The sequence below is a fragment of the Rhinolophus ferrumequinum genome, chromosome 23 (assembly GCF_004115265.2).
Source record: "Rhinolophus ferrumequinum isolate MPI-CBG mRhiFer1 chromosome 23, mRhiFer1_v1.p, whole genome shotgun sequence".
NCBI classification, from domain to species: Eukaryota; Metazoa; Chordata; class Mammalia; order Chiroptera; family Rhinolophidae; genus Rhinolophus; species Rhinolophus ferrumequinum.
The window spans coordinates 4,245,849-4,270,340 of NC_046306.1; the positions used below are offsets into that span (position 1 = coordinate 4,245,849).

Sequence of the window (24,492 nt, forward strand, 5' to 3'; positions counted from 1 at the left end):
CAAGACTCTGGTCTGGTTCCAGTCTATTAAAAGGAAATAAGAACTTTGAGACCCGTTTTTCCTCCTTGAACCCAAAAATAGTCTCTGCTCATTACTAAAACTGCAGGCATTACAGGAACGCGTAGATGTTTAAAGAACTAGAAATGTATGTGGGGAGCAGATGCCCCAAGATCTGGGTTGAGCTCAGGCTCCACCATTGTGTAACCTTAAATTAAGCAAGTGACCCCCAGGCCACTTTTGGGGTCTGTAAAATAAGGCTAATAATATTCCTACCGTGTTTCCCTGAAAATAAGACCTAGCCGGACAATCAGCTTTAATGCATCTTTTGGAGCAAAAATTAATATAAGCCCCGGTCTTATTTTACTATAAGACTTAGTCTTATATAATGTAATGTAATATAATATAATATAATATAATATAATATAATATAATACCAGGTCTTATATTAATTTTTGCTCCAAAAATCGCATTAGAGCTGATTGTCTGGCTAGGTCTTATTTTCCCGGAAACAAGGTACCTCTCAGAGTAGGTGTCAGGTTAAGTTAATATTCCGTGAGTTCCTGGCACACCCTAGGCCCTCTGTAAGTGCCTGTCAAATAAATATTTAGGGAAGGGTCTAGGAGAGGACACACCAAATTGCTAAGAGGTGGAGATGTGCCAGGGAGGTAGGGGGCCTCTTACTTAATATTTCAATATCTTTTTAAACCAGGAGAATGGGTTCTTGTAGCACTTTGTGAAATGAAAACTTAATGAAATAAAAGTACGCCTCCGCACTTTCTCCCGCCTCTTTTGTACTTGGGAACCGCCCTCCCCCCCCCCCCCCCCCCCGCAGCCGGTGGCCCCTCGGGCAGCAGACAATGGGTGTGGATTCTCCCCGGGCCCTGCCGGCTGGGACTTTACACAAGTCCGGGACTCGTATTTACATGACAAGGTCTTCGGGGCGTTTCTCGGAGCTGTCCGGGGCGTGTCTACGCGATCTCCTGTCTTCCCCAGTCGACCTCCTGGGGGCCAGGTTAAAGTGCGCCGGGGGCAAAGTGGGCTTAAGGATCCTCGAGGGGCTGCAGATCTAGAGGCGGAGAGTTTCCTGAGAAATCAGGTAATGGGTGATCTTGAGGGCTTCCCCACCCTTTCTCTAACTTCCCCTGCCCTGAGCCCCAGGAACCTCGTGCTCCTTTGAGGGTACAGGGTTCCCCCAAAAGCCCGGGTCAAGGACTCTGTGGAGGGTGAGGGGGTGGAGAACGCATCCCCGCGTATGCGGCTGGAACTGCGACCGGCTCATCCGGACGGGGCGTGTGCAGTGCAGAGGTCCCAAACTGAGTCTGTTGGGAACGGTACTTAGCGCTCCTCCACTCCGCGGGTCCCGGGTCTACGCCGGCCGCCTCACTCTGGCCCTTTAAGGGCCCGCCCCCTTCCCCGTCACCCCGCCCCTTGGCCCGGGGAGGGGATGCGGGGGAACCTCGGCAGGGATTGGCGCAGCGCGCGCCCCCTCCCCGGCCCCCGCGCGGTGGGAACCGGCAGCCCCGTCTAGCGCTGACGTCAGACCGTCTGCCAGCCTCCGACCGCGGTCTCGGAGCGAAACCCGATCTCCTTGGACTTGAATGAGGAGGAGGCGCCCGACTGGGGGAAGCCAGCAGCAGAGGCTCAGCCCCGGCGGCAGCGCGCGCCCCGGCTGCCGGCCCATTTCCCGGACGCCACCCACTGGCACTGCCGACACCCCCGGGGCTGCGGAGCGGCGGCCGGGGGGCGCAGGGGAGCGCGGCCCCGCGCACTGAGTCCAGCGGCGCCCCGGAAACTTGGCGGCGTCCCGAGCCCGGCGAGCCGGGGCGCGCCTTCCCCGCCGCGCGCCTCCTGCATGCGGGGCCCGAGCACCGGGCGCCGGCCGGAGCCCCCCCCGGCCGCCCCCGTGCCCGCCGCGCCGCCACGCCGTCCATGCACCGCTTGATGGGGATCAACAGCACCGCCACCGCCGCCGCCGGGCAGCCCAATGTCTCCTGCACGTGCAACTGCAAACGCTCTTTGTTCCAGAGCATGGAGATCAGTGAGTGACCCCGCGTTCCCCTCCCCGGAGGCCCCGTCGGGCTCAGACCCTGAGTCAAAGCGCAGCTGCGGGCGGGGGCCTGGGCCGTGCGCGCGCCCTCGGGCTGTGCGCCCTGCGCCCTGGCTGCGCCCGCCGCGCCCCGGGCGCGCCCTCTCGGCTCGCGGCAGCTGGCGGCCGGCCCGGCTTTGTCCCGCGGCGCTGCGAGCCTGGCACGGCCCCCGCTACCCGTGCCCCGCCCGCAGGGACTCGGACCCGGGGCCGAGTGGTGGAGGGCGGCGGGGCGCCTGGCGCGAGAGGCTTGGGGCGGGCGGATGCGTGAAGTTTCCATTTTATTTCCCTAAGGGGCAGTCGCGATGGAGCAATTAGGCCGGCTCTATATCAACTTTGACTGGGGGTGGGGGAGTGGCGGGCGTGTGAGACACTGTCTGGCCTGCGAGGTGTCTGGGGCTCCGGCTGTGAGTCTGGTGTGTGCGTGGCGCTGTGTGTCTTGGTCTGTGCGTGGGTTTCCGTGCGTTTGTGGAGTGTGCATGTCTGTATCTCTGTCTGGGTCTTAGCGCGTCTCTCCCTGTGTGTGTCTGGGTCTGTCCCAGGAGTGTGTGTTTCCGAGCCCCTTGCGTCTCTGTGTCTGGGTTCCACTATTGAGTGTGTGCCTCTCTGGGGGTCCTGGGGGTTTGTGTCCAGGTGTCTGAATCCAGGGCTCAGCGCTGGTGGGTCTGGCCCAACGTGGATTCTGAGTGTGTGTGTCATTGTGTGAGTGTCTATGTCCCCGACACACCTATAAATATCCTCTGTCTGGACAGCTTGGCTCAGTCTGACTGGGACAGTGGTTACAAATGAGTCAAAGTTTGGGGCTGTCTGTGTTTGGGACTGCCTTGTCCTGAAAGGAGGAGGAGACCGAGGTGGTGGTGGTGGTGGTGGGGGTTGGAGCTGTGTGCTGACTCGCCCTGTACATTGAGAAGTTGAGACAAATAATCCTCTACTTCCGTCATACATAGCCCACCCAGGTGGAATTGGGTGTGTGTGTGGGGGCGGGGAATTGACTGCCACCCCCTGGCTTCTGCTTTCTAGCCTGCACCTCCTCCCCAAGTGGCCTTTTGGGGACCCCTTGCCTCTCTGAGCTTCAGTGTCCCCATCCTCACTCCTAAACACCCCAGGCGAGGGGGCACACGGCCATTCCCTGCAAGGCCCAGCCTCCCAGCCGGGACCAGGAGCCAAGAGGCAGCTGCCACCGAGCCAAAGCAGTCACTAGGTGACTCATAAGCCAGTTTCCGCAGGCGGCTGCCACAGTTTGCCGCCCCTGAGCCTGTACAGTGAGGCGCAAGAGGTAAAAATAACCCATGACCGTCCCTGCTGGGGCAGGCTGGCTGGCTTGGGTGGTGGGTCCTTCCATTCACCTCGCCCCACTCCCTCCAGCCCTGGACTTGAAAGCCTCACTTCCCCCTCCAACACCCCCTTCACCAGGCCATCAAGGTGCCAGGAGAACCTGACCAGAGCCAGCGTTTGCGAAATTGAGTTGCTTTAAACCAGACTGCTTCCCAAAGGCCCTTTGTGAACTCAGGAGGCTAATGAAATACACGAGGATATTATTAAAATACGTTGGCACATGTTTGGAGAGAGTCTTGCCGGTGCTAAATGGATTGCTGCTTAAGTCCCCTTTGTACCTTGTTTTTATCCCCTCCTGTAAAGCTGCTTAGGGGACCTCCCGCCCAAGGGGTCCACGTTGTGTTGAATTTATCATTATGGGAGCTGGGCACTGTCGGACATTCTGCTCTTGTCCTTCCTTTGGGTTCAATACTTAAAAAAAATTTTGTTCTAATTTTGTCCCCACTTGGGCTAATCAGCCCTGATAATTCAGCTGACACCAAGGTGTCATCAAACCCATAGCCCGAGACCTGTGTACTTCCCCTAGGCAGCATTGAATGAGACCCTGGAGGGTATTGCCTGGAACCCTGGTCTGTCCAGCTGGCCCCCGGGGTGGCCCATTAGTCACCATGTATTTTTACACAGGCCCCCTACTTACTGGAATGAAAGCCCAGGGCAGGAAGAAGCAGTTTTAAAAGGCAGGTATAATGTAACAGTTTGTTGCAAGTGCTAATCAGTTCAGTGAAGGGTCTGCTGAGGAAGCCGCCGGACCGGGAGTTTCTTCTACAAAAAGATAGGAAGGAAGGAGAGAAAGAAAAATTGAAGAAAGGAAAGAAACGAATAGTGACCACTGGGTTCACGTGATACGTGCTGGGTGTGTTACAGGTGGACTGAAGTTGGGCTGCAGGGCAAGCAGCGTCCAGGTGGCTCCTGTTCTCCAACAGAGGGGATTGCCCTTGGCAGGACCTTTAAGCCTCCGGGGCCTCAGTTTCCTCATCTGAAAAATGAGATCATGGAGGTTGAAATCTCAAATTCTACCATCTGTCACGATGGACCCTCTGCCCTCCAAACTCTGGCTGGAGGCTTCCAGGCCAGAAGTGGTCCCCCCGCCAGTAGTGCTGGGTCTTCAGTGTGGTCTTCGGTTGCCCCAGATTTCAGATCTGGAAGGAGCCTTGGCCAGCTCCGGAGTCCTGTCATCACGTGATAGATGAGGGAAGGTGGCGATGGAAAGCTTTGCCCCAGGTTCCCAACCCAGGCTAGACCAAACCCAGGGTTATTTCTCATGGAGCACACACACTGTCTCTTGAATTTGGAGCTTGGGCCCCAGAATAGGTCCTCCTTGACCTTGGAGGGCTGGAGGAAATCAGTGGCACCCCTTTTGCACCCAGAAGGGTGGGCTGTGGGCGGGCGCTGAGGAAGCCGGACGTCTGGAATGGGCCTGACTTTAACAAGACACCCCATATTTTCTGAGAGTCAAGGGGTGAGGGATGATGTCTGACGGGAATTCACTGTTTTCAAATCACACCCCATGAAAAAATACACCATTCTTTAAAAAGCCAGGGGTCTTGGGATTAAAAACAATCGGCTTTCGTGACAACCCACCCAAGATGACAGCCGGGGGGTTAGTTCACTGTGGCTCGTTTTGAGGAAAGGATTCCTCGTGGCACACATTTTTCTTGTTGACCTCTTTTCAGTTCTGCTGCGTCTCTTAGAAATGACCCCCTCGTCTTTCTTCAGTTTTTGCTTTTGGGGAGCAGGTAGATACTAAGTGCTCTGGACAGACTGAATTGTGCTACCATACAGTTGTTGGCACTTGTGGAATTTCTTGAGGGCCTGGGAGGCTCCCCTGCTCCGGACGCACCCTGCACCCCTGTGGGCAGTATCCGTGGTTGCAGTTTGGGTTTTTAACACCACTGGAGTCACCGAGCCTCTGATTCCTTTTCTCCAGTCAGTTCCAAACAAATAGTCCAAAAGCAGCTTTCAGAAACTCACAGGACACCCAGTTTGCTGATGGTTTGGCTGGCACATGCTATTCATGTCTAAAACTCGAACCCAGTATCCCTGGCCTCTACCCACTAGATACCAGTAGGAGTAGCATTCTACTTCACCCCCCAAAGTTGGAACAACCAAAAATATCTGCAGGCATCACCAATGTCCCCTGAGGGGCACGTCGCCCCAGCTGAGAACCACTGCTTTAGTCAATTATTGGTTCCTCCAAGGAGGGAGGAGGGCTGGGGGGCAGGAGGGCATATCTGAGTTGCCAGAACACAGATGATCCTTAGTAGCTATCACGGCCCGTGGTCGCTCTCTAAGCTGGCACCTGCCACTCATTCACTTAGCCTTGACTGAGCACCTGTTGTGTGCAGGAAAGATTGGAGCACCCTCTTGGTGAAGTTTCCCGGTTTCGTAGTGGGTTTGCATTTATTTGGAGGAGCGAGACTCGGGCACCAGTGAAAGTTGGTGTTTCAGGATTTGGGTTAAATTATGCGTGTCGAGGACCAGCTGTTTCCCTCACGGGCCCTCTCAGCTGGGGCTTTCAACCCATGTTTTCCGACTGGGTTTTAGGTTGAGGTGTAATAAGGGGTTGCATTTTGACTGGATCCAGGGCAGGCAGTTGGCCACAGCTTCCCAGGAGGTCCGGGTTAAAGCCGGCTACACTGCCCGGCGTGGCCCAGGGTTAGGGACAAGCCTGGTCAGTACACAGGATAACTAATAGCTCCTGTGTGTGCACACACAGACACACACATATACATGCATACCCACATGTGCACGCACACACATACAGCTACCTCTCTGCCTTTCCTGCCAGCTTCCCTTTGGATGGGGAACGGTTACAGCTTCTCCAGGCCATGTAAGACAAAGAAAAGGCAGGAAAGTGTGCACACACATACACCTTTCCCTGAGAGTTGTGCAGACTTATGCACGTCCCCTTGGAGAGAAAGAAGGGGAATGGAGTGGTGTGAGAAGCTGCCAGGAGAGGAAACTGTGGGGAGAGTGGTGGCTGCCTGTGTTCAGGACAGCGAGCTACATGTCCCCCAATCGCCCCAGAACTGTGGCTCAGGTGTGCCCACCTACCTGCCCTCACCTCCTGTCTGGTCTCAGCCCAGGGCCAGGGTTTTTAAATGTTTATGGTTTGGTCAATTGTTAAAATGTAAGAAAAGGTTCAAGAGGAGGGTCCTGGGGGTAGAGCCCAGACCAGAGGGTCTGGTGGCCTTTTTGCTTCGGGTGTTATCCCCCAGAGACAAAGTGTGCAGGCACCTCGACATCTGGGATCCACCCAAAGAGAAGTAACTCGTGCACATTGAATTTTGGAGGCTGTACTCCTGCCAGCGTTGGGCTCCTGCACGGAGCACGTGCTGCTGAGGGAAGGAGATCAAAGCCAAGGGCCCATTTTGTGCTTTTTAAAAGCTGTCATGTGCACACGCGTGTGTGTATGTGCATGTGTATGCATGCACACACGTGTGGTTAGGGGCAGGGGTGGGCGTTGTGGGTGCCTGTGGAGCAGTGAAAGTGGCAGCACGCTGTGCCCCGGGCTTCAGGGTGGCAAGTCCCAGTTTTCTCTGGGGTGGGCTGCACAGAACTAGGTCGGCCCAGAGTGGCTACTGCTGCACCGCTCACCATTGCCACGTGGGCCCCGTGTGGCCAGATCTTTTGGTTTCAGGGACCTGGGCAACTAGATTTTGTTGTAAAACGCTGGGATTTTTAAGGACTGGCAATTCCTTCGTTTTTCTCTTTCCGAGGGCCCCGTACAACCTGCCTGCAGGCCTGGTTTGGCCCCCACACTGCCGTGGGTTATGAGTGTGCCCTGTGGACAAAGGGATCATGGCTCAGCTCGGTTCTCAAACCCGCTGGCTGTGTCACTTTTTGCTGTCGCTTGGCTCCTCTGTATAGTAGGGTAGTAACAGCTCTTGTGTGCCGAGGGGTGGCGAGTATTAAACCTTTGCGTCCCTGCCCTTCCCCCTCCCGGAGGTGAGCCACACCTGTTTGTGAAGTCATGACAACGAAGCATCCTCTCAACCTCACTTTCCCTTCTGGCGACACTGCAAAGCTAAACCTTGACACCTCGGGGTCTTGTCAGGGTTTTGTCAGGCTGTGGCAGAGGTGTCTGTCACTATGCTGGAAAACAAGTCCTGGAATGGCTTTCTGACAGGAGCTGGGGCTTCAGCACCCTGGGGTGAGCCTGGAACGTTTTGGGGCATCCCCAGTCTTTCCGAGAGCCACAGCTTCTCTCTTCTGTCCCCAGGGTGACTGATGGATTTTTGCTTCCACTCCTTTTCCTAGTTGGGTACAGAGAGCTTATTATGTGCCAGGTACTAGTGATGCATTATTCTCAGTCTTCAAAACAACTCTGTTACTGATTGGCTGGTGCAGACAAGGGAACAGAGAGGGTAAGACTCTTGCTCCAGGTCACACAGCCAGAAACTGATGTTGTGTTGGGATTCACACCTAAGCTTCCTGCTCCCGTGATTTCTTCTCCGCGACGCCACACCGACTCCCTGAGCCCCAGTGTGTTCTTTGCGGGACTTGACGTTGCAGTGGCATTTCAGATTTTGCCCTAAGACTGCGAGCCCACGATGGACCTTCCTTCAGGAAAGAATACTACAAATCTCAGAGCTTGCAGTCAGGTCTGTCCCACTCTGGCGGCACACTGGCTATTCCAGGTGCTGGGACCACCAGGGGAGAACACAGACGAAACCCTGCCCTTTGAGAGCTGCCATTCTCGTGAGGACACACAAGAAAACATGAGTTCATTTCAGAGAGGGGAGCTGAAAGGAAACCAAAAGGGAGGCACCCTCAAAATCCCTTTTAGGGGAGGCCCCCCAGGCTCCCAGACTGGTCATCCTGTTTGGGCTTCAAAAGCACTCCATGAGGCTCTCCTGTCAGACCTGTCACTTCGTATGGAATAGTGTATAATTGGTTATGTCTTATCTGTTCCCTCTGGTCACCAAGCACCCAGGGGTTGGGGACCCTGTCTGTGTTGTTCATTGTATCCACCCCCAGCCTGGTAGGTACCTCATATGTGTATGAGGAGGGAAGGAGCTGGACAGGCTCGTAGAAGATTCCAGGCAGGAGAGAATAGTCCAGATATAGATTCTGAAAACCATCCTTTTTCGGGAAAGTGCAGAATCCCCCTCGAGCCTCCACTTGCTCCTCCGTAAAATGGTCCCTGCTTCTCAGGTTGACAGGATAGCTTCCTGAGCAATGCAAGTGCTTCAGGCAAAAGTGTTGTTTTTGAATGTTCCAAAGACAGTTCCACTGTTTTGGGCAGGAAGCTGTGCTTTAGCCTCTGGAGGCCACAGAGCTGCAGTAAGGAATCCCCGTAGAAATCCAGGGCAGACGTGCCTCCCTCCTCAGCCCTGTTGCCCCAGGAGAGGTCCAGGTTTCTCAGCCATCGCTTTAGGACTGCTGAGAGCATCAAAACGATAAAAATGCATCTCCAGGGCCCTTTCCTCACCCCAGAAGGAGACTATCTAGGGCATTTCTTTTCTGCATGCACTTGCCCCAGAGTTGGAGCATTTTTCGGTTACTCTCCTACCCATTGGCACCCACTGGTGGAGCTGGTGTTTGCTCCAATGTGACGGTGAAATGACACATGTTGAAAGGAATTAGGCAGCTACCGTGACTCACCTTTGGAGGTGTCAGGTGGTCATCGGATGTCCCTGGTGTTCCCGCAAATTCTAATATGTTTGTTTTTCACTGGGGTGGTGGTGGGAGGGGGAAGGGCAGGGTGGCTTGGCTTAGAACCTGTGCCTGCAATACACTTGCTAGGATGTCAGAAACCCTGGGCAGTGTAGACTCTGTTTCTTTCCCTTCATATATGTTTTAACTCCAGTCATTTATTATTGTATCAGTGGGTTTAGGAAGTGGCTCTACTGGCAGGAAAAAGACTTTAATTATTTGACAACAAGTGTAAATTCGCCAGTGGCTCTGGGATCTGAATGCTGTGTAAAGTTTGCTTCTGGCTCCCCCAGGCTGGACAGGTACAGCCTAAACCTGTGAACAGTCACGTGGGTTTGTGACACCACCTTGCCTTCTAGGCTTGGAGAAATTGTCCCCCATCTTTTGTCCCTAATAGGGACTGTGGTGGTGATGAGGGAGGGGCAACATGCCCGGTCCTGGTTAGGATTGATCAGACTTTTTGCATGACCTTGGCACAAAGTAGATGTTTGATAAACAGTGACATGGTTGGTGAAAGAGTGGACTTATAGTGTTCCTCAGTTTCCCTCATGGCTGCTGGGAGCTTGCAGGGGGGTTCTGCAAACTGTTGGCACTGGGTGGGGTCTCTCTGTGGCAGCTGTCACCCTTTATCTTCTCTGATGGGGAGTCCTTGATTCCTGGCAAGCAGGTCACATAGGCTTCCGAGGTAGGAGAGTCTCTTGGTCCTTTAAGGTTTCCAGAAACTGGTGTTTCCACCCCTGGTGTGGGAGGTGGGAGTAAAAGTGACAAATCCAGCCGTGGATGTGTTGGGGTGGCAGTGATTAAGAATATAGAAATGTGTGCTTTTATATATAAAACCATGTATCACAGTGTACATAAATTACGTGTGTGAGTGTGTTATGTATATGATGTGTAGAATGTTTTTAAATGTGTGCGTTCCACCTGCCGAGGGTGGAGGCTTCTCTGAGATCCCTTCACTGGGACCCCCTCCGGTGTGACCGGGACTGAGCCTGAACCTCCCTCGGGCTTTGCCCTGGGCTTCCTGAGGCAGGTGAAACGAGGTTCCCAGGCTGTCCTCAGAAGCGAGACAAGTTGGGGAGCTGAGTCAGTTTTCCAGCAAAGTTTGGGCCAAGCCCACTGCCCTGTCGAAAAAGAGATTTTTCAGTCTCAGTGGTCTTGGCTACCTGGTCACCCACTGCTCCTCCAGAGTAGATTCCCCAAGACTGCCGTGCACCCCCCCTGCCTTGCCCATGGTTGTCCAGACAGTTAGTGGTAAGTGGGGCGCTGCCTTAGAGCGTAAACCAGGTGTCAGCTCAGTTTTATTCTCTCCTGTGTCGGTTTGCCCACTAGGGCCGGGCATCCCTGACGGAGATCCTTTCAGACTCTGCAGAAGCTGTCTGGTAAGGTTCAGATGACACCCCACCAGGGTCCATCATCCCAAGCCTCATGGAGCGATTCATCCCAGAGGCCACGCGTGTGTTAGGAAGGCTAGTGCAGCATTTGCAGGTAGGCACGACAAACGTTATTTCTTCCTCAGCCTCAGTTTCATAGCTGGTAAAATCGCTTTGATCTGGTGGTACACCTCCAGTTAATGGCAGTTGAGAGGCGACGTGAGAGTTTGATTCTTGTAGATGCTGTGTTTCAAAAGCCTCATCACGAAGGGAGAATCTCTGTTCTATTATGGCGGCTACGTGTAAGGAATAAAAAATAAAAGTTAATGCCAAAAGAGAACTGACTCTGGGTGGTGAACACACAATGTGATTTATAGATGATGTGATACAGAATTGCACACCTGAAATCTATGTAATTTTACTAACAATTGTCCCCCCAATAAATTAAAAAAAAAAGAAAAGTTAATGCCAAGACTTGCACTGAAGCTATGGTTATACGTGCCTACTCCCTTCACACTGACCACGTGGCTGTACTTTGTAAGGACTTCATCTAGGTCTCTAACCCTCCGGAGGAAAGTAGAAAGTGAAGGGGGCAGGAGGGCCCGTGCAGTCCCATGCAGGAATTTGGTGGCTGCCCCTAGCCCATTTTGCAAATTCCCAAACCGCGCGGGCTGATGTGTGCTGTGGCTGGTCACAGCTCTAACTGCCTAAATAATTTAGCCGGTAATAATTCTGTAAACCTATGAATCAACTTTGCGCAAGCACCCTGAGTAATTTCTTTGTTCTTTTCTTTCTACTTTGTAATCGGCGTCTGTAAAAGCCAAAGGTTTGGGCTTGCGGAAGGCATGATTCATTTATTGGTGTCTGTGCCTCCCTGTTGTCATTCAGTCATTTCAGAATTGCCGTCGCGGTGAGCCAGGCATGATTCATCCGGGGCTGAGCTTGGCAGCCGACGGGGTCGTGGCCATCGGAGGAAACCGTTTTTTCTAATCTATTTACGGTATGGGAGAAAGAGGTGGGTGTATTGAGATGATAGAGAGGGTATCAGTTACGTTGGTGAATACAACCGATTAAATCGCACCAACCAGCCCTTTAAACTACACTCTGTTTGCTGCTGTTAATCGTCACAATAGACCGCAGCTGAACACACTCGGACCTCGGCGGTGTGTCGCCCGCGTTTATGGACCCCGGTCTCTGAGCAAGCTGACGTGTAGGGACGCCCCCAGCAAACCTGGAGCAGGGTTTCAAGTCAGACGCGGAGAATGTTGCCTTTCTCAAAAGTCCGGCCACTGGGTCCACCACGGGACCGTCTGAACATCTAGGTGTAAGGCCTGGGGGCCACTCCCCAGCCCCTCTCACTTTTCTAACAGTGACAGTTATTCGATGTATGCTGTTGTCAAGTCTTCAGATTATTCTGTCAAGTGTGTGGACTTACACCTGGAGCTGCTGATTTTACCTAATTTTATTAGTTACTTTTGGCTCGAAATAAAATTGTCACCATCTTCCCATCAAGAGGGTAATTAGCCTCGCTTGCTGCATGACCCAGAGGTATAATTATGAATCCAACTTCCAGTTGTCCATATAAATCCAGGCCCTCCCTGCAAGTCCGTAATCCAAAAGCTGCTTGCGTTTGGTTGGAGACTGTGTCGTCCTGTGGCCGCTTGTCCCCTGCAGCCTCCTCTGGATGACTGTCCGTCTGCATAACTTGGCTCCACTGTAGCCTGCCCTTGGCATCACTGAATGTGGGTCTGCCTCCTGTATCGGTGAACCCTTAGCTCCTATAGCACGTCAGTCAGAGGAGCATCCAGCCAGGATTTATTGAGCTGCTTTGTGACTTTGAAGGTGTGGATCAGGGACCAGTGCATGGCATTGGGCCCAGATGCCCCTTCCTGCCCCTGCCGGCATTGCTAATCCACGCCAGCATCCACTCTCGCTGCGCTCCCGTGTCCACTCCCAGGCACGGTTCAGGGTGTACTCGAGTGCCGCTGTGAGGTACGTGATCCTTAGGAGAACACCGGAAGTTGTCTGCGCAGAGCCAGGGCCAGTCAGGAGCGCGGTGTGGGCTGCAGGTCACGCAGAAGGAGAGGACTTGCTCCTGCTTGCAGCCACCAGGACTCCTGTCGGCTCCTCATGTCATGTGTGGAGGCCCTCTGGGCTACTTAACAAGTCAGGGATGGTTCTTTCTGTGAGTTCTAAGGATGTGCCGTTACCTGGAAGTGACACAGCCTCCGCCTTCAGCTGTCAGGCCTGGGTCCCTCCCAAACCAGGTGAGATCTGGAATGAGACCCCACCCACATTACTCCTCAGGTCCCTGGGCAGTACTTCATGTTTCTTTCTTTAAAATCGGGGGTCGCAAACACAAACGTCACAGAAGCCTCCATTTACCCTGCGACCTCTTCCCCCGGACGTCTTAGCCCTACCCTAAGCACATTGCAGCATTCCTTTACACGCTAGTGAGAATGAGCCCTGGACCCTCTCCCCAGGATAGACTCCCGTGAGTGGGGATGGAGGTGGAGGTGGGGAAGAAGAACAAGCAAAGTGAGAGGCTGGGAGGCGGTCAGCATTCGGGGATTGGGCACCTAGTGCCTGCACCTTTGTCTGCTTGATTGTCTTCTTGCTGTGTGCTGCTGACATTGTGGCTTTTCAAACGTCGGCAATTTCTCCTGCCAGTCACAGATGCTCACTGAGCACTGTGCAAGCCCGCAGCCCGAGGAGGCAGACTAACGGCACGCACCGGCTGGCTGCAGACGTCACCCAGCACGACCTGATCAGCATTTGAACTTGGGCTGTGGGGCTCAAAGCCTGTGCTTTGTCCACCATCCCTTGGGCTTCAGAACCCCCTGTTGGGATGTGAGGGTGTGCCCCATTTCAGGCCTCTCTGCCCCATTGCCCTTGGGCTTTCCAGCTGGGCCTGTGTGCTGTTTAGTCCCCTAGTCCCCTTCTTGGAAGGGTCACCTGGCCATATCCCAGGGCTTAAGGCCACAGAGAGCAGGAATTTGTCCAGTGTCGAGTGGCAGCTGAGGGGAGAAAAGGGGGCCCCCATGACCTGTGGGCGGCTGGGCGGGGGCTGGGCTCCCTGAGAGGGGGAGGGGAGGACGCAGAGAACATTAGGACTGGGGGGTCCTCTCCAGCCCCTTCTAAACTCGGCCCTTCTGTCCTGGATGAATGTGAACGTCACCTGGGGGCTCTGAACCCTGGCACGCAGACGGTCCCTGGGGATGGGCGGAGTGGCCATGCTTCTCACAACTCCCCGGTGATTCCAGGTGTGGCAGGGTTAAGCCCCACCGGGCTGGCCCCAGGCCCATGCGTGCACTTGGGTAAACTGAGGTCTAATGAGGGAAAGGAAGACGCCAGGCCCGTGTATAGCCCAGAGCCTTGTGATAATCAGAGGGGAACTCCTCATAGTGGCATCATCGCCAGGACACCCTGCACTGACGGGGCTGTGCGTGCAGGACGGCGTCCACACTAGCAGGCCTTCCCCTGGCGTCGGGCTACTAGCATCGTCACCGTCCTAATCTTCCAGAGCAGGCTGGCCCGTTCTGTCATGTTCTGGACCAGGTGCAGTAACAGCTGAGACCCCACTGCCAGTGCCAGCTGGGGAAGTAACCTGGGGTTTGATGGGCAGAGTAGTGACCTGGCGCCTGTAGGTTTCTGTCTCTAGTACAGTTAACAGCAAGGGACAAACTGGGTGGGCACACGATTCCACCAGGACCAGGAGGAGACTCGCCGTCCCAGCTTCCTTTTCTGCTCCCTGTGGCTGGATGGTCATGGCCTTGAACCTGGGCTTCACTTGGAGCTGCTCCCAACCTTGGCCTTCTGGGTTCTTGGCAACTTACGGGAGGCTTTCTGCTTCACCAGGGGTGGCTCATCGCTTCTTTGCAGGGGTTTCTTGGCACCGGGGATACAGAAGAGAATCAGAGAGAGGCGGGAACAGGGCACAGTGGAAGGCAGAGTTTTCCAGACGCGGGGTTTTCTTGTCCCTGACTTCCCACATGAGCCCTTGCTCGTCTCTCTTTTCCCTGTCATCTTCTCCCCTTCCTCTCTTCTCAGTTTTCTTCTCTGTAAAATGGGCATAATTGAACCCAGGGCTCCTGGGTTCAATGAGAAGAAGGAAGACACTGCATCAGACCTCACCAGCTGTCCCTTCTCATCCTGTTGGAACCTGTGTTTCCTCTGGTGCAATGGTTTATTGAGGTATAATTTACAGACACAGAGTGCACAGTCATAAGTATACACATGGTGGTGGCAGACGTGTGTGGGACAACAGTCCCCATCTAGACATAGGACCTTCCTCTCGCCCCGCCCTCCCAGTCTGTACCTGCCCCCTGAGGCCCTCAGTGCAGACTCACTCACCAGAAATCACATTTTCCTGGTATAGAATTTGCATAAGTGGAGTCCTGCTGTGGTTCACTCTGTCTGGCCTCTTCCACGCAGCCTCCTGACACAGGTCCACTTGTGCCACGTGTGCCAGCAGTGATTCCTTTTCATTTCTGAGCAGGATTTCAGTGTGTGCTGCAGTTTTAAACAGGGCAACAGAACTGTGAAAGGGCCAGTCTCAGCCAGAGGAATGACTATCTAATGGTGGAATTCCAGGCACCTCTGTGGGGGAAAGGTTTTTGTAACCTGAAGCTGGACCCCATACTCAGGTACTCAAGACTCTGGCATCTGTCCAGCCCTAGCCGGGCCGGGGGCGGGGGGTCTCCAGGGTGGTGGCAGAGCCCTGGGAGACTCAGCAGGCTATACCTCTGCCACCGCCTGGCACAGCCCCACCAGCCGCCCATGCCAGCCTGCCTGGCCACCTCACCTGGCCTCCATTCCTTTGTAGGGAATGAGGATGTGGGTGACTCCAGACAGGTATGAATCATGTCTGGGGGAGGCGGTTACTCAGAGGCGCTGAGCACCAGGGCCGTGTTCCTGCTGGCTGACGGACAGCTTGGACCTCAGAATGGAGCTGTGTGTCCTGGGGGTTGGGGCATGCCTCATGGGAGAGAGTGGAGCTGGCAGGCTGTGGTTCCCGTCCCTCATTTGAGCATTCTCGGAAGAAGAAAATGATAAGCACAGGGTGGCTTCAGAGTCAGGGTGGTAGTCCAAAATCGTGGCTCCATCACTTACCAGCTTTGTGACCCCCAGTCCTCACTTCCTCATCTGTAAAATGGGGATTTAGTAGGTGTCGTGACTTCTTTAGTAAGTGTGACAGCACATAGTTCACTACTCTTGTTTACTGAATGCCTACCGGGCATCAAAGACTGTTACATGTAGCCCCTATGGGAGTTACTATGCCAGACCCATTTTTCAGGTGGGCAAACTGAGGCTCAGAGGACAGAAGTGCCTTGCCCAAGGGCACATGAGCGGTAATTGGCTGTGCTGGATCTGGAACCCATTGAAGCTGTCACCTATCATTTCTCTGTGAAGTGGGCATAATTGAACTCAGGGCTCCTATGAGAAGAAGGAAGACACTGCATCAGACCTCACCAGCTGTCCCTTCTCGTCCTGGGTTTAGAGACATCGACAGACCCAAAGCAAGCTGGTAGCCCATGAGAAAATTCTAGATGGATGTGGATGGGTATTTCAAATGTAATAGGTACTTAGGTTGATGTATGTTAAGTACGTTAAGAAAAATGGAACAAGCTCCTCACTGATTTCCTGAATGTTATTAAGACAGGTCTCAGTAGTAAAAGTGAGTCAATTGAATATTTATTTAAAATTTAAAATGAAAGCATTGAAGAATTTTAATCCCTTTCAAGGGTTTTTGGAAATGGCAGAAATCGGGAGGCTGGTTGAGGGCCACGTGAGAGAGGCACCTCCACGGCGTCCTCGGGGGCTTTAATGAGCATTTACAGACAGGGGCCTCCTGCAGAACTGGCACGCTTCTCTGCTTCTGAGGTCACTCAGCCGTTTGAAGGTCAGGGTCAGGTCGACTCTAATGAGATCAAGGTCACGGGGTCACGTTGCCCTTGGACCCAAGGGGAAAGTCCACGCGTGGAGAGTGATGGATGGAGAAGAAGCTCTGTATCGCCATACCTCCTCCAGACACTCGGCTCAGAGCAGCTTCTAGCAGGTGACGCCACCAGAAGCCAGCCCTTTGCCCCAGTGGACTCTCACGGCCCTCCCCCACCCCTGGTGTGCAGGGGCGTACACTGAGACCTGCAGCGTCTGTGACCTACCCTGTCACTGCTGTGTGTCTTCTGGACTCTGTGTTTTTTAACTAAGATCTCACATTCTTTTTTTGTAATGGAAAAAAAAAATCTCCCTAATTTAATGGGCCTCGTGCCTGACATGGTTTGATATTTCGCAGAATAGATCTGTGATTTATTGGCTAGCCTCCTAATGCACCCTTTTGGCTCTGGGGAAAAGGGACATAGTGGGAAGCGAGTGAGCAAAGGTGTGTCCTGGCTCTGGGCCTCCTTGGGGTATGTGGGCTCCTTATGTCACACTGCTGTCTGCCCGCCACTGTGTCACCGCACCATCACTGGTCACTGCTGGGAAATGGCCCGGTGGCGAGGTGTTGGGGGAAGTGCTGCCTCCTGTCTGGCTTGGGGTTTGGCAGAGCTGTGCTTAGTTCTACTATTTTCTAAACAGTTTGCATGTGACAGGCGGTGGAGGGAGCTGTTTGAAGACCCCCAGAGTGAGACTGGAACTGACCCTCTTTAGAAGTCTCAGAGCCCCCTCGAGGGGCCCAGCTGGGGCCCAGCCAGTGAGGCTGGTCTGGCTGGGGTGAGGCAGGCTCCTTCGGAAGGGGCTCCCGACGCAGAGACCTTCCTGGGCCTGGACCCTCGGTCTCCGATCCTGGCCTGGGTGGGTCTGGTCCTACAGAACTGAGAGGAGAAGGTAAGGAAGTACCTCCCTCAACCCAGTGGCCTTACTTGGAGGGCAAGCGAGAGCATGCGACCTTGTTCCCCTGCCCTCTGCTCATCCTGGGGCCTGCCTCCTACCTGACTACCTGTCTAGGAATTTTTATTGCAGCCCACAGAGGCAGTGCAGCTTGGCTGGAATGTGCAAGATCCTGGCCCAGCAGGCGGCCGTGGTCCTGCTGCTTTGGGGCCTGTCTGGGCTTTGTGCTGTCTCCTGGGGGCCTGCTTCTGCCTCGTTGGTTCTGCTTAGATTTTGGTTTGACCGTTGACCGTTTCCTCTAAACCTCGACCCACAGCAGAGAGTGAGTCAACAGTTGATTAGGATGAAGTGTGAAAGGCTGGAAAATGGTTCTGAGGATTACAGCACCTAGGCAGCCCCACGTGTCTCTGAGAACGTTGCCCAGCACACTCCCTGCGGTACGGAATCCGCCCAGCACCCCTGGCAGTACTTATCACCATGGGTCCCATTGTACAGATGTGCACACTGAGGTTTAGAGGGCACTTGCCTTAGTCTTGTGGTGAGTGAGTGGCAGAGCCGGGACTGGAACCCCAGCAGTCTGGCTGCTGTGCCCACTAATTTATCTGAGTGTGGGCTGTGGGCTCTGCCAAGGGACACTTATGGCCCCTTATGGATCTGATCAACCTAGCAAATCAGCTGTCAGCCACTGCGAGAGGTGGTGGCCCACTCTGAGAGTATGCAGGTGAGGCGTGGCGGGCAGAAGGGCCCCAGGCTCCAGGCTGGCTCCTGCTTCTGCAGGCCACCCTGCCAGTGGGTGCAGAGCCAGCGGTGCCAGCCCAAATGGGACAGGCCACTCTGCCTCTTCTCCATCTGGCAGCCTCGGCCCTCAAGGAATTCCTCCTGGGGCCAAGAGTGGCCGTGCCTGTCCCCCGCCGGCTGTAGGCCAGGTGGAGATCTGGGCTCCTCTGACAGAGAAGTGGCCAGAGCACAGGATGGAGGACGACGAGGCCCAGGCACACTGGGCACCAGGGACCACGAAACCCCGGGTTCTGTTCCTTTTTCCTGGCCATCCGTGGTTTCCTGCCTCTGGCCCTGACAGCCCCGTTATCTGCCCCCCGCCCTCCATGATTTCATGGGTACACCTGATCTGACCTTGAAGTGTCCGCACCCCGATGCCTACAGCCTGTTGAGTCTTCTGAGAGACCAGCCCCAGTATGCAGGGGGTGAGTGGGCACTGAGGACCTGGACCCAAGAAGCGGATGGCAGTGGGGCTGGGTGTGGAGCCCAGCAGCCTGGACGCAACCCCCACCACTTAGGAGAGTGTCCTGAGGGCTGCTTCCCTCCCCCTCTGAGCCTCTGTTTTCTCATCTGTAAATGGGGGTCATAAGAGTCACTGCTTCATAGGATCATTATGAGAGAATACAGGCTCAGGTCAGTGCTGGGTGCCTTTTAAATGCTCAGGAAATGCAACCTGTTCTGCTATGAAGACATGGTCAGTATTAAGGGAGACACAGCTACGTAGGCCCTGGGACCACCCTGTGAGAAGGGAGGGGAGAGTGGGATGCAAGCCCCTGGCTCCAGTGGGAAAAGTTAGAACTGGAACTTGAGACATGAGCAGGAGTTCTGCCTGGGGAGAGGTTTTTCAGTGGGGTTACAGGTACCAGCCCCTCCCAGAGCGCTAATGTCCCCATTCCCCAGATGAAGAAGTAGAGGCACAGGTATCCAAGGCCGCACAGTGGGTAGGGGGATGGTTAGGACTGAGGCTGTGGTCACTAGAGGTGTGTGTGAGCCCTTGTGTGCATGTATCACCGACAAAATCTAGACCAGGAGATGGGGGACGTGGCTCCAGCCTGTCTTCACCTGGACCTTTCATTTTCCATGGCAGAGGAATGATTTCTTTCGGGGAAAAGTCCCTCCATCCCCGCCAGCACTTGTTAGGGACCAGGAGAAGAGTTCTGGGACCAGAAGCTGCTGTCGTCCCCTTTCTGTGTCTGTCCGGGGTGCCCTGTCCAGCCTCGTGCTGAAGATGCCTCTGGATGTGCTGAGAAGACAAGCTGGGGAGGGGGGAGGTCCCCTGGTCCCCTATTGATGGGGGATGGGGCTAGGGGTGGGTTGTGTACTTTTGTGCTCATTTAGGAACTTCACGGATGGGTTATTTTCCTCGACGTTTGACTCCTTCATTCATGAACTCATTCCCCACGTTTATTGGGCACCCGCTCTGTCGGGCCTAATGCTCTGCAAGTCTGCAGCCATGAAACAGATGGACATACTGGGTGTGGCAGGACCAGCACGTGTACGGCAGCACTGTCAGAGGTGCTCCAGGGAAGGATGGCGGGGAGAGGCCAGGAGACCACCCGCAACCACCTGTCTCCGTTCCACTTTGCTGTCAGCCAGGGCCTGTGCACGAATCAGCTGCAGTGGGTCTTAACTTGGATAGGGAACTTCAAAGGGACAGAGACTTCTCGACTTTTGCTCTGGGGTGCTAATCTGGAAATCTGTGCTGGGCCAAGAACCTGCATTGGTGCGGTTTTCTTGTAGGACAGATTCAAGGTCCTAGGCCCTCTGCTGGGGCACCAGGGATACGGCTGGTCCTGAGGGGTCCGGCCGGCCGGGCTTTCACTTACAAAGCTACACGGTGCATACTTGAAGCCTTTGTCCCCTGTGCTCCTGAGGACAGATTCCAAGCAGTGGGATCAGAGGACCACCGCGCGTCTGGTTTTAAGCTTCTGCCTTGTATTTCCAAGTGGCCCCTACACACGCCCAGAGCCATGAACCGACCCCTGAAGAGATAATTAGCATTTGTCCCTTTTGGGTCACAATGAAAGCTGTGTGAGTCTTCTGATTGTAAAAAGTGATATATGCTCCTTATTTAACCAAAAGTCAAAGAATTTGATAAATGACAGAGAAAAGTCAGAATGCCTGTAATCCCGACAGATCAGTATATTCTGCTGCTCACTTTTCCTCAGGCCTGGTTCCCGGCACTTCCATTGAAGGCTGATAAAGGGCTGGTACCGGTGGCTAGGAAGATGGGTGCTGGCCCCCCAGTGGTCTTTGGGAGGGGGAAGGAGACGTCCCCACCAGCTTGTCTGTGCCCTGTCACAGCTGTCCGGCGTCTCCTCCCTGGGACGAGTGGGTCGGAGTCTGCTGACTCTGGCGGCACCTGGGCAATGAGCTGGTACCTTTCCTGGAGCCTTCAGCTTCTTTTCTGTCAAATGGGCTGATGCCACCATTTCCCGTCTCAGAGCCGAGGTCAGGAGTAAAGAGGTTTTGGAAGGGCTCGGCCTGCACCCAGCGCACAGCATGTGCCCTGCGACCTCCGGGACCCACATCAGCCGTAGCAGCACTCTGTCCATTTGACCTCCTGAATCAGACTTGCAGTTGACATCGCAGGCTTCTGCTGGTAACCAAGTCTGAAAAGCCACAGATCTGATGCTAGCCTTTCTTTACAGACAGGGGTCCCTGAGACCCAGAGATGGTGAGTGGGGGCCTGGGGCCACACAGCTAGTGGCCATGCCAGGTGTCCATGGATTGTCCCCTCCCCTGTATGGAGCAAGGCCTTCCAGATGCAGGAAGACCCTGGGGTCGCTGCTGGGGACCCTCTACCCTTGTCAGTCCAGAATGCACGTGAAGCTTTTCAAGCAGTCGCCATGATAAACCAGTGACATTCGCAGATGCCAGCTGGGTTCAGGCACTGTCTGAGGGTTTCCTGTGAATCCGTTCCTGTAGTGACCGCCGAGGATTTCCGCATTTCATTTGGGATAGCGTATCCAGCCTTGGCAGCGACCCAGGCCGGATTCTCGGTGCTGGACTCCAGCCACGTCTCTGTCCCAGGAGGGGCTGGCGGTTTAGGGGACCTAAGAGGTGAGCCTGGCTAGAGCCACCCCTCTCCCGCCTCTGCGCCCCGACCTTTCCGCCCAGGAGGCCAGGCCTCCGTCCGGCACACAATGCCCCTTCTCACGTTCAGACTGGCGGTCTAGACACTCACTCTACCTTTTGTTCTGGAGGGTCAGGGGTTGGGGAGCGGCCTCAGAGAGTGGGATTTGGGCCGAGGCAGGAAGAAATCTTCCCCAAGAGAAGAAAGGAGTGGGGGTGGGTGAAGGGACACCAGTTTCAAAGGAGGCGGCCGGTCTCCGCCTGCCTGGCGAGTGACCAGCCCTACCAGCAAAACATGCCCCGATATGTAATGACCGAGGCAGCTCCCGACAGAAAAACGCTGTGAAACTCAATCAAGTTGACGCCCACTCAAGCCTCTGTGCCCAGAGCTGCTCAGCTGACAGCGTCTAAATAAAACCTACCGCCTGTGCCAGTAGGTCTGGGCTAGAGGCAGCGCCCAGCCAGGCCCGAGCCCAGGAAACCCTGTGGGAGGAGATGCAGCTGTGCCACGTCCCTATGGTGTGGACCCCTTGTCCCCTGGTCGTTGGTGTCACCGTCTAGGAGCTGGCACTAGCCACTAGCCACAGAGCAATGCAGACTCTGCAGTGTGATGCTCTGGTTCCAGGTCCAGTTCTTAACCTCTTAGAGCCTCAGTCACTTTGTCTGTGAAATGGGGACAGGGATGGCCATAGTAATTCCTCACGAGAACCAGGGTGGGGATTTCATGAGCTAATCCACCTCTCCTGCTTGGCACAGTGAGTGCCATCACTCTTGATGTTGACGATTGTGACATCATTTAGTCTTGGAATGGGGCAGATGCCATTGCAGGTGGACTGGCTGCTACCCAGGAAGAGATGCAGGGGGCAGCCATGAAGCCTGGAGATTGGGGGGCCATGCCCAGGGTGGAGGTCAGGCCACGTGGGGCTCAGCTCTGCCCAGGACTTGTTGCGTGATGTGGCCAGTCACTTGCCCTCTCTGAATGGCCTGTTCCCACCAGAAGGCCCCTCCCAGCTCGGCTGTGCTGGGGAGAAGCCCTCAGAATTGGGGTGGCGTATGGCGCTTGTCGCACACTCGGGCCTCGGTACCAGCTGGCCCAGCCTTGAAGAAGGGGAAGCAGGAGTTCCTCCCAGGGATGAAGATATCCTGTGGAGGCACAGAAAGTGTACACTGCCTTTGAGAGCTTCAGAACCACCAGGTGGTTGGAGCCAATGGGTGAAGAGGAGACTTAGAGACAGAGCTGTGAAGACGGGTTCTGGTCCTGTCGGGTTTCGAGGCATTTGGAGTTGACACAGGCATTGGGAGGCCCTGCAAGGGTGTAGAGTGGGGGAGGGGTAACAGGGCCCAGTTGGTGCCACGTGGAGATGGGGCTGGAGGCAGGGAGAGCAGTGAGAAGCAGTCCTGCCAGGGTCCAGGGCACCAGTGATGACAGCCAGACCAGGTGGGAGGGAAGAGTGGGTTCAAGGTTATGAAGACAGAGGTCGCAGTGGGACTTGGACCGCTCGGCTTGCCCTCAAGGTGCTCACAGCTGAGAGGGGAAGACAGACAGAGGACCTGAGATGGGCCAGGGACACAGGCTGTCCGGGAGCCTGATGAGGGGAACTTGACTTCTGTCCGCAGACAGAACCCCCAAGTGGACCTGCTTACGCCTCTCAGGAGCCGTCTGGGAGGCTCTGTAGGTTTGGGGTGAGTTTGGGAAAGCAGAACAGAATTGAGAAGGGCAGGCAGGGTAGAAGCCTGGTGTGGGCAAAGGTGCAGAGAGACTGGACCCTTTTGTACATGTTCGGGACAGTCTCTGGAGCCCAGACTCTTCTGTTGCTACCCCACGTGTCCCTGGTCGTGTCCTGCAGGACTGCTCATATTTCCTCTAAGTATTTTATCATTTCCTCTCAGGTCAAAGACTCCCCACAGTGATACTTGGGAAAGAGCTGGGAAAAAGAGTTTCACTTGTTTGATGGGCAGACTTCCCGGGGCGCTGGGGAGAGAGAGCTCCCCAGGCCTGAGCTGGGCTCTGAGAAAGAGTGCAGTCATTGATTAGTAATGTCTGCTGTGGTTGCCCGATGAAAGCTGCCACAGGTGTGTGTAGGAGGAAATCACAAGTGCGGGAAGGAACTGGGTTCTTTCCAGTCCTGGCTGGGTCACCTGGGCAAGTTGCATCCCCTCTGGCCTTGGGGTGTAGCCTTAGGTGGCGTTGCTGATTCAGCCCGCCTCTGGAGCTCCAGCATCCCACGTTTCCAGGGCCTCGTCCCTGCCCTGGGTGCACCAGAGGCCTCCGTTTCCCAATGCTCTGTTGAACCCCTTGACCGGCGAGAATACTGTTCTACATCCTGGTGGTGTATCCGGCCTTGGTGAACCACGACCTCCGTGTGTCTGGGGGAAGCCAGAGGCTCTGCCCGCAGACCCGGGAGCTGTGGGCTCTGGGCCCTGGGAGGAGTGGAGATCAGCGGCAGCCTTCTACCCGCAGTTACTACAATTGAGAGCATGAGACTCAACAGGAAAAAGGGGGAGCACTTGAGTGTTTGATCCTCTGACATGTAGGCTGTCATCCCCCCTTTATTTGAGCAGTTTGAGGTCACTGTAATGAGGTCTCTGAGGGTTGTGTCATCGGCACGCTGACCTCCCCAGGGGACTGGTGTAGCTAGCTTTTGTCGGTGCAAATAGCAGTCCTGCCAGTGTCCTGTTCATGGAGTGTTTGCGTGATCACCTCTTCACAAATGGGCTCTCACTGCCTCCCCCCACTTCACAGGTGGGCCCACAGGATGCCGTGCCAGTGGCGGGCCCACCAGGGCCTTTGATCCTCACGACAGCCCTTCAGGGCGAATAGCTGGGACCCTGTTTCACAGTTGGGGAAGCTGAGGCTCGGAGTGGTGACTTGCCCTGGGCCAAGCCGCCTGGAAGGGGTGAAGCTGCGGTTTGATCTGTGTGTGTTGGGCACCAGTGTCTGGACTATACAACACTGAGGAAAGGAGCGGGGGGAGGCAGGGAGAATCAGAAGCCACAGGTGCCTGTGACGGGCGGGCATGTACAGGAAGGAAGTGGCTGTGTGACCAGCCCCCTGACAGAGAAGGGTGAAGGTTGATGGCAACAATGGCCCCTCATTGGGCACCTGGCAGGTGCTAGGCTTTGCTGTAGAAGTTGACAATCCTGATTCGAAGAGACCTGAGACTCCCTATCAAGGGGACCCACCCCTGCTGGCCACCCCAAGTTGTGACCCTGTGCATGAGCCCCTTTGGCCTGGCCTGGCTGAGTAGAGGCACAGCCCCTGGTTCAGGGCGTGTGTGGAGTCGCAGTGGGCATGTCGCAGGGATGTGGCCCTAGGCCAGCTCCACCCCCGACACTGTCCTTTCCTGGGAAGGGAGGACG

General features: G+C 55.1%; 1 protein-coding gene across 2 annotated transcripts in view; it reads left to right on the forward strand.

Annotated features, from left to right (window-relative positions):
• The first annotated feature begins 891 nt into the window (after positions 1 to 891).
• PMEPA1 (prostate transmembrane protein, androgen induced 1) overlaps positions 892 to 24,492 on the forward strand; it is a 53,785-nt gene continuing 30,184 nt past the window's right edge. Inside the window, exon 1 of one of the 2 annotated variants that reach the window (XM_033095049.1) lies at positions 892 to 1,096. Coding sequence is in view for 1 of the 2 variants with exons in the window: in XM_033095047.1 (XP_032950938.1) it covers positions 1,930 to 2,038 (109 nt within the window). In the remaining variant the exon portion in view is untranslated. Of the gene's footprint in view, positions 1,097 to 1,469; positions 2,039 to 24,492 lie in introns of those variants that run through there. The other variant, XM_033095047.1, reaches the window with a different exon arrangement.